At 37.9% G+C, this 13,795-nt stretch overlaps 1 protein-coding gene across 1 annotated transcript in view; it reads right to left on the reverse strand.

The window, feature by feature from the left end:
• LOC108382878 (organic cation transporter protein) overlaps positions 1-6,615 on the reverse strand; it is a 53,353-nt gene extending 46,738 nt beyond the window's left edge. Inside the window, exon 1 of the mRNA XM_017639248.1 lies at positions 6,253-6,615. Within this exon, the coding sequence (XP_017494737.1) occupies positions 6,253-6,615 (363 nt within the window). The remainder of the gene's footprint in view (positions 1-6,252) is intronic.
• Positions 6,616-13,795: the final 7,180 nt, after the last annotated feature.

Raw genomic sequence — 13,795 nt, forward strand, 5'->3', positions numbered from 1 at the left:
TCCTAAAATTTTCATCAAAATTTTAAACTTTTTTCTCAGAAGTTTTTATAGCCCATTCCATTTTAATGTGATAATGTGCAAGTTTAAAGTTGCCAAAAATTACCGTAGATTTTTAAAATTTTTTTTGCCGAACGTGTTGCGGGAGCGCTTAAAAGGGGGAAATCATAAGTAAAATGGTAAATGGGATGCGAAAAATTTATGCACTTAGGCGGGTTGTGTAAATAAGCGGGGAGGTACTTAAAAGAGGGGTTCAGATTACATTAAAATATTCACGGTGCCCGAAAATGTTAGTTACTTAAGCTGGGGGTACTTAGGTTAGGTTAGGTTAGGTTGATGTGGCAGTCGGTTCAAGCTACCAGCTCACTTAGAACTTTTGATGGTCCATTGTGGTACCACTGCAGAACGCGGGAGCCTCCGTGACTATTCTTCAGAGAACCAATTTGAGGCTCTTATAAAGCGTAGGATCGGTTTTATTTCTACGCGTGATAATTCCGTTAGAGAGCTAAAGAAGGGCCTGCCTTTAAAGCCTGTTCTCCTCTTGGCCAATGCTGGGCAACTACAGAAGAAGCAATTTCCTCTCTTGAGAGGCACAGCAACTCTTTCGTTTTTTTATTTTCTATTTGCGGCCAAAGCAGCCTGGTTGTTCTACAAGTGCCCTCCTCTAGCCATTTCGAAGTTCTAATTTGCAGGTTGCCATGGGTATCCCACAGTGGTAGATTGATACCCTTCCTGGCTAGCTCATCAGCCCCGCAGCTTCCTTCAATATCTCTGTACCCCAGAATCCATATGAGGCTGACCGTGAACAGGACGCTAATATCGGTTAGAGCTGCGAAGCATTCCTGCGCAAACTTCGATCTCAGCATTACCATATTCATTGATTTAATGGCCACCTGGCTATCCGAGAAAATATTAAGCCTAAGTGGGTTTCACTGTATTAAGGCTAAATCACACAATTCGTGCATCTCTATAAATTTTTACATTTGGCCAGTCACAAAGAGCTGTTGTCCAGAAATGTTGATCGATAATAGGTTCAGCTCAATAAAATAATATTTCCAAACAACAGTTACAGAGTGGTTGACTTCCAAAACGTCAATTTCATTGCATTTGGACAAAGTATAATTTTCCATAACGCTTAACTACAAAATATTCACAATGTATATCTACTTTTCCAAAACACATCCGAAAAGTTATCGAAACGCATCGCTTCTTGATACTTTGTTCCTTGTTTTTAGTTGCGCCACATTCCAAATGCTCAACCTTATGTATTGGGAAGTGGCGATTTTTTCAAAATTAGGCCGCGTTTATAAACTCCCTTAGAACATTTGACATTGCTGGGCACGTGGGAAGAGTATATCCAGCAGGCAGCCGAAGTCTTAGCTAAAATTCTAGAAGGACAGGATAATAAACATACACTATCAGTCATTTGAATAGCGTACCCTTTTGATCCTCAGTATGCACAGTTTTCCTTTTCTTTGTTTAATATTCATTAATTTTTTTATAAGAGTAGCATATTCTACCTGTAAATACGATTTTAAAAATTTTATACAAATAAAAAGAAACATGCCAAGAAAGGGGTGTGCTATCTTATGATCTGCAGTGCATAAATTAATAATATTTTTAGAAAAATTTCGGACAAGCAGTTTTGTAGCCCATTTAAATTTAGTACAAAAAGTGCAAGTTTTAGAGTGACTAAAAAATACTGCTTATTTTTGAGAATTTTTTTTATTAGGAGGATGGTTCCGTGCGCAGAAGTGGAAAACTTTTGACTGCCATTCACCTGGGAGTGGCCAGAAGCGATTCTTGTGCGTACGGTTCAAATCGCAGCTCACAACGTCCGGATATTTATATCCACGTATCCTCTGGGTAGCAACCAAACACCCGTTTGGGAGCGAGCTAAAGTGAGAAGGCGTAAAACTTCGCGTGCGCTGGGTTTGGGTCCCGCCACGTTAAAACCCCGCCCAATGAAAAATTCCAACCAGCCTCGGATGAGACCCCCTTTTTCTGATGACGACCACGGCAAACGTATAAAGGACTATGATTTAAGGGTATGCACCTGGAATATCCGGACCCTTAATGGGGAAGGTGCCTCTGCCCGGCTGGTTGATGTCCTCGGGAAGACAAAGGCTGACATCACCGCCATCCAAGAAATGCGATGGACGGGGCAAGGTAAAGTAAGCGTGAAGCCTTGCGACGTCTACTACAGTTGCCACGTAAAGGAGCGCAAATTCGGTGTTGGATTCGTGGTAGGAGAGAGACTCCGTCGCCGAGTACTGGCGTTCACCCCGGTGGACGAACGTCTAGCCACAATCCGCATCAAAGCTAGATTCTTCAACATCTCGCTCATCTGCGCCCATGCCCCGACGGAAGAGAAGGATGAGGCGTCCAAGGATCTCTTCTATGAGCGCTTGGAACGTACATATGAGCGCTGCCCCCGACACGATGTCAAAATCGTGCTTGGCGATTTTAATGCCAAGGTGGGCAAGGAAGGGATCTTTGGCGCCACTGTCGGAAAATTCAGCCTCCACGACGAAACGTCCGATAACGGACTGAGGCTGATCGACTTCGCCGGGGCCCGAAATATGGTAATATGTAGTACTAGGTTCCAGCATAAGAACATCCACCAAGCTACATGGCTGTCTCCAGATCGAAAAACGAGAAACCAAATCGATCATGTTGTGATAGACGGAAGGCATGCTTCAAGCGTTTTGGACGTACGTACACTCCGAGGGCCAAACATCGACTCGGACCACTATCTTGTTGTAGCCAAGATACGCACCCGCCTCTGTGCAGCAAAAAATGTGCGCCCAACAATGCAAGGAAAGCTTAACGTCGAAAAGCTGCAATCACAACAGACGGCCAATTTATTCGCCACTCGACTCACACACCTGCTCTCTGAGAGCACTCTTCAACAATCCGACGTACGCGAGCAGTGGAACCACATTTCCCGATCATTAAGTACCGCCGCCGAAGAAGTAGTTGGATTTCAGCGAGCCCGAAAGAACAACTGGTACGATGAGGAATGTCAAGAAGCCGCAGAGAAAAAAGATGCCGCCTACAGGGCCACGCTGCGATCGGGCGCAACGCGAGCCATGTGGGACCGTTATAGGGAACTGAAGAAGGAAGCGAGACGTATTTGCCGCAATAAGAAGAGAGAGGCCGAAATACGTGAGTGCGAAGAGCTTGAGATGCTGGCCGACAGGAAGAACGCCCGAAAATTCTACCAGAGGGTTAGGCGACTTACGGAAGGTTTCAAGACCGGGGCGAACTCCTGTAAGAACAACAATGGCGACCTAGTGACCGATGTCCAGAATATACTTAAATTGTGGAGGGAACACTTTTATAACCTACTGAATGGTAGCAGCGCTGAAAGTAGTGAGGAAGACGAACCCGAGTCCCCAGTCGATGATGATGGAGTAGCTGTCCCACCGCCTGACTATGACGAGGTACGAATAGCGATTACGCGGCTGAAAAACAACAAAGCTGCTGGAGCTGACGGCCTGCCAGCCGAGCTATTCAAGTACGGCGGCGAGGAGCTGATGAGGTGCATGCATCAGCTCGTATGCAGAATATGGTCAGATGAACGCATGCCCGACGACTGGAATTTAAGTGTGCTCTGCCCAATCCACAAGAAAGGTGACCCCGCCATTCGCGCCAACTACCGCGGGATCAGCCTTCTAAGCATAGGTTACAAGGTCTTATCGAGCGTATTGTGCGAAAGACTGAAGCCCACCGTCAACGAGCTGATTGGACCTTATCAGTGTGGCTTTAGGCCTGGAAAATCCACCATAGATCAGGTATTCACAATACGCCAAATCTTGGAAAAGACCCGCGAGAATAGGATCGACACACACCATCTATTTGTCGATTTCAAAGCCGCTTTCGACAGCACGAAGAGAAGTTGCCTTTATGCCGCGATGTCTGAATTTGGTATCCCCGCGAAACTAATACGGCTGTGTAAAATGACGTTGAGCAATACCACCAGCTCCGTCAGAATAGGGAAGGACCTCTCCGAGCCGTTTGATACCAAACGAGGTTTCAGACAAGGGGACTCCCTTTCGTGTGATTTCTTTAATCTTATGTTGGAGAAGATAATAAGAGCCGCAGAACTGAACCGCTCAGGCACAATACTTTATAAGAGCGTACAATTGCTGGCGTATGCCGACGACATCGATATTATCGGTAAAAACAAGGGCTACGTCTGTTCTGCCTTCTCGGGATTGGATAGAGAAGCAAAGCGAATGGGTCTGGTGGTGAACGAGGACAAAACGAAGTATCTCCTGTCATCACACAAACAGTCAGAGCATACGCGTCTTGGCACCCACGTCACTGTTGACAGTTACAAGTTTGAAAAAGTAGACGACTTCGTTTATTTGGGAACCAGCATTAACACCAATAATAATGTCAGCCTTGAAATCCAACGGAGAATCACTCTTGCCAACAAGTGCTACTTTGGGCTGAGTAGGCAATTGAGAAGTAAAGTCCTCTCTCGTCGTACAAAGATCACACTCTATAAGTCACTCATCATGCCTGTGCTGGTGTATGGCGCGGAAGCATGGACAATGAAAGCATCTGATGAGGCGGCTCTTGGAGTTTTCGAGAGAAAGATTCTGCGAAAGATTTACGGACCTTTACGCGTTGGTGATGGCGAATATCGCAGACGATTTAACGATGAGCTGTATGAGCTTTACAACGATATAGACATAGTGCAGCGAATTAAAATTCAGCGGCTCCGCTGGCTTGGCCATGTCGTTCGGATGGACAGAAACGCTCCTGCTCTGAAAATATTCAACGCGGGCCGCGATGCTGGTAACAGAGGAAGAGGAAGGCCTCCTCTGCGTTGGAAAGACCAGGTGGAGAAGGACTTGGCTTCACTTGGCATTTTCAATTGGCGTCAGTTAGCACAGAAGAGAAATGACTGGCGTGCTGTTTTGGGCTCGGCCAAAATCGCTTAGGCGGTTACAGCGCCAAATAAGAAGAAGAAGTGACATTTTCTCCCATCCAAAGTATGCTCTATAAAATTTATCAAATGGTGTGCTATTCAAATTACTGGGAGTGTATATCCTTGTTTTTCACTTACACGTAGACCATGCATATGGGTAGCTTAACAGTTGGATATTAAGAGAAATTTCAACCCTGGACACTCTTCCAAGAGAGGACAAGGTATATACATACATACAGGCGTACACCAATGACCATTTTCAAAGAGTGTGTAGTATGAGATAATACAATTCAGTTAGGCATTGAACACTGGAAAATCCGTTTAACCAGTAAAATTGGCAGTGGGACCCTCATGTTACCAGTGGCAGATACAGGGGCGATCGCCCTCTCTCCCTTTTCATGATTATCATGTTATTTTTTTCTTTCCTTTCCATACACTCAATTTTGTGAGTAACAGTATGTACATTTTACAGTGTGGAGACAAAATAATTTCAAAAAAAACAAAATCAAATCAGCGGCTCTACTGCTACTATCTGTTTAATATGCCTTGGGTGGTGCCAGAACTTTTTTCTGAAATTTTAGAAAACAAAATTTTTTGACATCATAGTGACATGTCACCGATTTTGCATTTATCGAAAAAAAACCGTTTTATTGGAGGTGGGCGTGGTTATTGTTATTTTTTTTTAAATTTTCAACATTTTGCTTAGAGAGACTGACCAAAATTAGTAGGTGTAGCAAAATTTAGGAAAATTCGAATGAAGTAAGTAGGTGGAGATACGACCATTTTTGAAATAAAATAAAAAATAGATTTTCTTTCCCAAACATTGTTTCGCATTTCAGGTTTGGGTAATTTTACTTCAGCACTTCCTGAAGTATTGCAGTCCTTACATTTTTCAAAAAAAAAAAAATACATTTTATGGTAGGTGGGCGTGGTTAGCGTCCGATTTCAATATTCTTAAATATTTTTCTTAGCTTTAAAACCCTCAATCAAAGAGAAGGGGACCTCGTAAAATAGCAAATAACATTTATATTACGAGTACAAATAATGATACCAAAGTCAATGCGGCGTTAGCCACATTCATGGCCAGTCAGTCAGTCTCACAAATTCCCGTTTGCGGCCTCAAAACACCTTTGTGGTAACCTTAACATGCCATATTAATTTCCAGCATTCTTCTATTTCACCTGGCTCAAATCGAGCACATATTTTTCCACATTTTTGCCGTCAACGCCTATCAAATTTTTACCAAACACTTGTGCATATAAACATTGAAAACAAATTCCTGCTACTGAATTCGCAACTCTCTTTGCGCTTACCTGAAATGTGTAGACAAATAAGTGCACAGTGGGTGGTATTTGAAAGAAGGTGAGCAAAGCAGTCCACACAAATTGCCACCTGCCATGATGCCCGATAAAATTTGAAATCACATCACTATCGACATCTTGACTCAAATCGCCATTAGCTGGCTGCTGGGGCTCGCTGACGACCGCTGGCAGCGACTCCTTTTTTAAGTCCTCCGAGTAGCGACGGAAATCCAAGGCGATTACACTGATTTCCGGCGTACGTGGCTTTGAGTCGCGATAACCGCCATATAAATTCGTTTCGATGCTGCCGCGCGAATTTCGTGCACTCAAATCGCAATCGAAATTCAATGAACCGCGACGTAGGACACCACTCATTTTGTAGGATTTTGTGTGGTTTTTTTTTTTGGGGAACTTTCGAAGAACGTATTATTTATTATTTTTACTCTACAATGATGATGACTGTATATACTTTGTTTTAAATTCTTTTTTTTTTTTTGAAAAAGGTTTGATAGCCACTATAATTTTCAAAAATTTTCAACACTTTCCAGTTTTTTAAACTTTCAAGCTTTAGCTATAAAAAAAATATTTGCAATTCCCACACGGCTGGATCACGCACTCGCACTAGGAAGATTAGGCTTCCTCCTTCTGTCATTAAATCAATTAATGATTTTAGCGATTTCTTATTTTCACCGTTCTTTACCGCTTTTCGTGCCGTTGCGATCTAACTGAATTTTATCAACTGTGTTGATATTATAGGTAGACAAGCTAATCAACAAAAGCAGCAATGCTATTTAACATGACTTTTCAAGTGCCGATAACAGTTTGCTGTAAGTAAGAGTCACTAGCAGTCGACGCTTACAGTAGCTGATTTATTAACATTCAAAACGTTAACAGCAGCGCTACATTTTGCATATCTGCTGTTGCCGTTGCTGTTATTTCCGCTTAGTAATTCAAATAATAGCCGTTAATTGCGCTGATCGCTAAAGCTTTTTTTGTGCTTTTATTATTTGTTGGCTGTTGCCAGTTATAAATCATATTTTTTCATATTAGCTGCCGTTCTTTATTCATTCTGAACGTTTGGAAGAAACTTTTTTTTGAGCACTTATTCTTTAGAACGTTCCTGATGATATGTTAACGTACATTTCAATCGCATTCTGTTTTTTCTGGCTGTGAAATGGGATTATCTTGGAATGTATAAAGATACGCAGCCATTGAAATTAAAAGTTTAAGAAAAAAATTTCCACGGTAACACAAAGACGACAACATGTAAATAATTTTCGATTGAAAATTGTCAACAAATGGTCGCAAATTTAATAAGTTTATTGCACCATGATATGCATTTATATGTCAACAATTCGCTTGAAAAAGGTTTAGCCGTTAAAGACCGCGAGCGGCTTTAAATATAAAAACGGAAATTAATGATTTGTTTTCGTTTACAAAAATATTTATAGGATAAAGAGAAAATCGTAATGCATTTATATACAGGCATATCGCACCCTAAATCAAAAAAATTCACAACTCAAAAAATTCGAAATGTTCGGGAAAAGCAAAGTTGTTGATGCTTCGCAAGCGACTTAAGCAAAACAAAACCATTCGTAAATGTATTTTTCCAGTTAAAGAAATTGGTGATGCAGAAGAAATTTTGGCGAACGTTAAATATAGTATAGTATGTGACCTGTAAGTGAAAAAAAAAGAAATTTTGATAATTTTTGAGTTCTGACTGTTTTTGATTAAGGGTGCGATATAAATATAAGCTAGACCAATTTTAAAATACCTCCAAAAATCGCATTATTTTAATTCCGTTGATGCAATTTTTAAAAAATTGGGATGCCTCGATTTATGGAAGCATTTTCATATAGCTGCAGCCCACGTAAATTTAATATTTTTCAGAAATATTTTGGCGGAAGTCTTAAAATTTAATAAATTGTATATTTCCGACGGAGAGTGATGTACCCCAACATATACATATGTATATTCCAAACTGGCCTTACGTGTTGCTCGTATGACAAAATGTTAAAAAGAACAATTGAAAAGATCAAAATTTTGAAAAGGTTTTTATAGATTTACATAACAATTAAATGGTCCCTTATTTAGTAAAAAAAATTACAACTGTTGATAGAAGCGATTTAATGATATTTGTAAACATACGCGCGGGCGTGACGTTACAAAAAACAGAAAATGATTTTGACGTCGATTACAAAATTGCGCAGCTCTGCGAATTGGGCAAGACTATTTTTATAAAATCTTTTGTAGTACTTACTTTTTCAAGTTTTGAAATTTAGAAAGCATTTCTGCTCTATGTTTAATGAGCTGAATTATCTGACGTGACGTTACCTGGCGTTACGTTACTAAAACTTCCATTGGAAAAGTTTTGTTCATGAAAGTTTTTTTTTCATCGTGAAGAAAACATGCTTTTTATGTCGAACGTACTTTTTATTTTGACATCAGTGCCACCAGTGGTTCCCTTTTTTGCAAATCTATGTCCTACTATGTTTCAACTAAACATGCCAAATGTGAAATAAATCAGAGCATAAATACGTGGTTTCAAAATATCTCGACCCTGGCGCCACCTAACGAGACCATTTTTGGCAAAATTATTTCTCCTTACATAACTAGTACATATTATAAAAAAGAAGCCAAAACGGCCTATAAATAAGTTATATATATGACTTTTAATTTTTTACGCGGTAGACTTTTCGCTGGAGTCGCCCATATGTACATATGTACATTAGAGTGGTGTGAAAAATGGTTTTCCAAGATAGGGCTTGGGGCACCTTCCAAAATTTTTCTTCTCACCGAAAGAGGTGTTGACACCACCGCCTGGAAGCTAATTGTAAAGTACCTGTCAAAATGTATAAATATCCTGCCAAAATGTTAGACAGGGTATTTTAAGTGATGTAAAAAAGGCAAAAGTTATTAAAATTAAAACTCAGCTGTGAGGCATTTCTGCAAAACATCTGATTCTTTTTTCACTTGTAAGTATGCACAAAGACAGTTGCGCATTTCAAGGTCATTGAGCACCCTGTATTGATTGCAGTAGAAAACTGAAAGTTGGTATAGATACATATTACAAATATCAAAAGGAAAAAACTAACGGGGTGTCCCGTTTCCTAGGATGAAATTTTTTTTTTCCGTATACAAAACTTGGACCACTTTAATGTACATAAATATATGTACCCCGTCAACATCCCCGCAAACATATTCTGTGTAACAAAATTAACGTAAAAGAAGTAAAAGTTTATTCGAAATCAGAATTATAAAGAATATTTGCTTTTAAGACCCAGGAAGCGTCATATTGCAGACTCCAATATGACTTCGAACTTGGACTCATATTGGCGTGTCCTTCTAAGAAGGGAAATTTGCTCTTTTCTGACTCTTTTTTTTAGCTCACAATTCTGAGACTTTACTGACTCTAAAATGAGTCCGAATGTCTATAGGGAAATGCCATGTCTGTTGATATAGTGATGGCAAATGAGGATTTGACAACATTCCTATAGAGTTTCTAAACTCTTTGGAATTGTCAGGGGTGCCATATCACAAATTGGGTTCCAGTCATATTGATGCGTAACCTGGATGCACATCGATTGTGTAATGGCATAAGTGCATATTGTGCCAGCCAGTATTGATTTACTTCCACTGAAAATGATTTGGTGCACTTAAGCGAAATCTGCAGCAAAGCGGAATAACAGAAACTGTGATTTGTTTTGTTTTAGATTTTAAAATTTTTTTCAATACTGTCTCATGAATTTTTTATTTTTTTTTTGAAAAGTACTTAATATGAATAAGGCCTCTTTAACACTAGTCGCTTTAGAGGCATTATTACTTTTTCTGGGTCTTCATCGTCACTACTGATTTCAGACATGACACAGGTTCGCAAAAAGGGGAAAATGTTGTAAGCAAAAGAAACCTTTGAAAAAATTTTAGCGCTGGTAAGCGAAATACCTTTTATACAAATCGAAAAAAAAACTTACTCAAAAACAGGGCTGTTGTTTCACTTGATTTAAAATTGCATAACTTATGTATGTAGGTATATTTTATTTACACTCTTCCAGTTCGTAGGCCTACCTTGCACAATACCACCATAGTTGTGGTAGGTTATAATTCAAAACCAATCTATTAAACAAATATTTATAAACACACCCATAGTTAGAAATGCTCACTATTTACTTTATTAGTCATATTACCACTTAAGAGCAATTAAGTATGTAAAATAGTTCAATCTCTCAACGCGAACGCAAAACGCAAAAGGCTTCTATAGAGGACATGAGACATGATTGAGGTGTGTACGTTTGTCGTGCGCTTTTTAACACGCCACTGCTGCTGTGCCATTCATTGCTCGAGGCGCTTGCACATTCAACAGGTGCGAAATGTGTGCAAGTAAATCACTTTTAATTGCCAAGGTATTAATAATTATTGCCATCTAATGAGCGTATAATGAAGAAATTTAGCAATGATTAAATGTTTTTGCGATTACATTAATTGACGCAACTGAAGTATCTAAATGAGTATAACATCGTTGGCGAAATAAAAAAATTAAATGTTTTTGCGATTACATTAATTGACGCAACTGAAGTATCTAAATGAGTATAACATCGTTGGCGAAATAAAAAAAAAATATATATATTCAGCTATTTAGCTATTTCCGTTAATGTAATAAATAGCCTCTATTAGGTTTATTATAATTTTTTTTAAATGATATCTACTTTCCCGCACTAATTTACTTGCTTTCAATTGCTTACCTCAAATGAACAATTAGTTAATGGTCGTTAACTGTGTTTATAAATATTACATCTCAAAGTCCGAATTAAATGCTGAAACTATTTGTCAGAGACTACCGGCATACATAGAAACAGTTTTAGATCTCGTGGTTTGCAATATATTTTTAATGGTACTTTTTTCTGAAAATAAAATGATCTTGTGTTTGAACTCAACCTGTAATAAAAAATATTTAATTAGGGTATTCACAAGAGTTCATAAGCGTCGTAATGTCATAAACTCATAGAATTTTTTTAATGTAAAATATCGGCTAAAATGCTTTTAGAGGATTTTATAACTACACGAAAATATTGTTAAACTGAGTAAAAATATATAAATAGCGCTTTTATACCCAACAAATCCATTAAAACCATTTCAACCATTATTTCACAATGTAAAATTGTGCGACTTTAAGATACAAGTACCAGGTTGACCGAGCTTTGCCCGGAGTGCATATACTTTTTAAAGTTTTCAAGATTTGGATGGCTTTAAAAAAATATTTTGGCAAAAAAATGGATTTCGATATCTATTAAGTAAATTCCTTATTCTAAAATTTAGGTGGCGACCCTATTCCGAAATAGGAGGGAATAAATGGTACATATCTTGAGCCCATATGTACAAGCGCAAATTAACAAGATATAATTTTGTATTACATAGAAGCGTAGCAACTCTGATGGAAAATATTTTCTGACCAAAGTTCTCAACAATACCTTTCATTTGATATCCATATTGCGATGTTTCAGATAAATTTTGTAGAATTGAAAACAAGTGGCAACCTAATAATATAATAATAGTGTAATCCTAAGGGATAAGATTTTGTATATAGGAAAAGCATTGTTTAAGGACCTTCTCTTGATACCCTTAAATAGTAATATTTTACACTTTTTTTAACAAAAAATTAAATAAATATGCGATTTAAAATAGGTGCCAAACCCTATTAAATTATTTATGAATTAGAGATCTTTAAAATACCTTCCATTTGATACCCATATTATGATGTTTTAATTGATTTGTAACTAATTTCGAATAGGTGGCAATCTTATACGAGTCCTCTCGAAGATAATGCCTATTCAAATTACTTTAAAATCCAAAACATTATCTGTGTACCAAATTTCATAAAAATCGTTAGAGCCGTTTCCAAGAACCCTAGAGATATACATATATATATATATATATATATATATATATACAAGAATTGCTCGTTTAATGTAATAAGATCATGCCTACGACATTTTGTGAATACCCTAAATACGTATGAAAAATAAAATCGGAAAAAATCCGTAGTAAGCTCCAGCATCTTTAAACTTGCACTTTACTTTGTAACCAAAAATTCAATGGGCTACATAGGGAATGCAAAATATTAATGCAAATTGGTACAAAGTTTGGAACTACAAGTTTAGGAGTTTTTATTGTAGTCTTACCTATAATTTTATATACTTATTTTAAAGATGCTTCCCTGCGGAGGCCCGTAGTCGGAGAGGGAAAGAGAGGCAGGTCGTTGAATTCTTTGGCCTCTACTCTCTAAAGTTGGAAAGATTGTGGGTGCCAAGGCCGTTTGATTTTTTTGTACCAGCCTCAAACTGAAACTTCTTTAAAACATTTATTTTCAAGGGCAAATCGTAGATCAATATGCATCAATTGCTCGAATCGGAACTTAAAAAGTCGAATCGGAAGTGCTCGATTTGTCAAATTTAAAACTCAGTGTCTTTAAAAAGTTTGTTCTGTTGTAAGAATTTGCAGTGGCAACGAACACGGCAAAGCAAAGCTGAAACCGTTACGGTAATGAAGAAAATATTTCTACTCCGAAATTTATACTTGTGATTCGTATTGCCTAGATTGACCCATTTTATTAAATTATTGAATTTTTATCACGCGCGGTCAATGCATTTTTTTTTTTTGGATGGATACACTTATGTATATACATTAGGGTAGTTTAAGATTAAGAAATAGTTAAACATACAATTGGGTGTTATCCTTTGAAATCTCTTGAAGACAATCAGATCAATGACTTTATACCGTTTCTACTAAAACGTGTTTTTCCCATATAAAATGGGTTGGAGTTTGGCTATATTCTATGCGCTTATACATATACCCTGTGGGGAAGCGCACTAGGACCGAAGTGGTTCGGTGCTATGGAATTTATGGCCATGACTAGTGCTACTTAATACACTTTTGCATGCTAGCAACTGGCGAATTTAAAATTACGATGCCCTACGAAGTGTCAATTGTACTACGAAGTTCGAAATTCGACAGTAGAAATCTGGTTCGTTCTTCATCCCTTTTTCTAGATTTCTGAACCAGTTCTAAATTTCTAATGAAAAGGTTTTTTTTTATTCTTTGGGACTTATCACATTTTCTTTGACTATTTTGAACTTGCCAAATTTGCGTATCACAGAACAGAAAGGTTAGAATTAAAGTCGGTAGTTCGATCTTTTAGAAAATAATTTTTTTAGATATCCACATTTTAACTGGTGGACATCTAGTTACTATCGGACTGGTTTGTTCCTGGCGATAAAGAACTAGTACGGAACTAGAAATTTGGTTCACCAGTTCGCAGCTTCCCTGCAGGGTATTTATGCACCTTTGTCCATTTGTATAGGCTGTTAAACTTCAATTGTCCACGCAAAACAAAATACATATTTTAAATTTTTCAATATTTATTTGTTTACAGTATTTCACATTATTATTTATTTATTCCACAATTTAGTAAGACAAATTTACATCAGAGAAATATACATATGACTATATTTATATAGATAAGTTTATTATTATACTTTAAAGTTATACACTGTTTTTATTG

The sequence above is a fragment of the Rhagoletis zephyria genome, unplaced genomic scaffold, assembly GCF_001687245.7.
Source record: "Rhagoletis zephyria isolate East Lansing unplaced genomic scaffold, Rhagoletis_zephyria_1.1 Rzeph_scaffold_00149, whole genome shotgun sequence".
NCBI classification, from domain to species: domain Eukaryota; kingdom Metazoa; phylum Arthropoda; class Insecta; order Diptera; family Tephritidae; genus Rhagoletis; species Rhagoletis zephyria.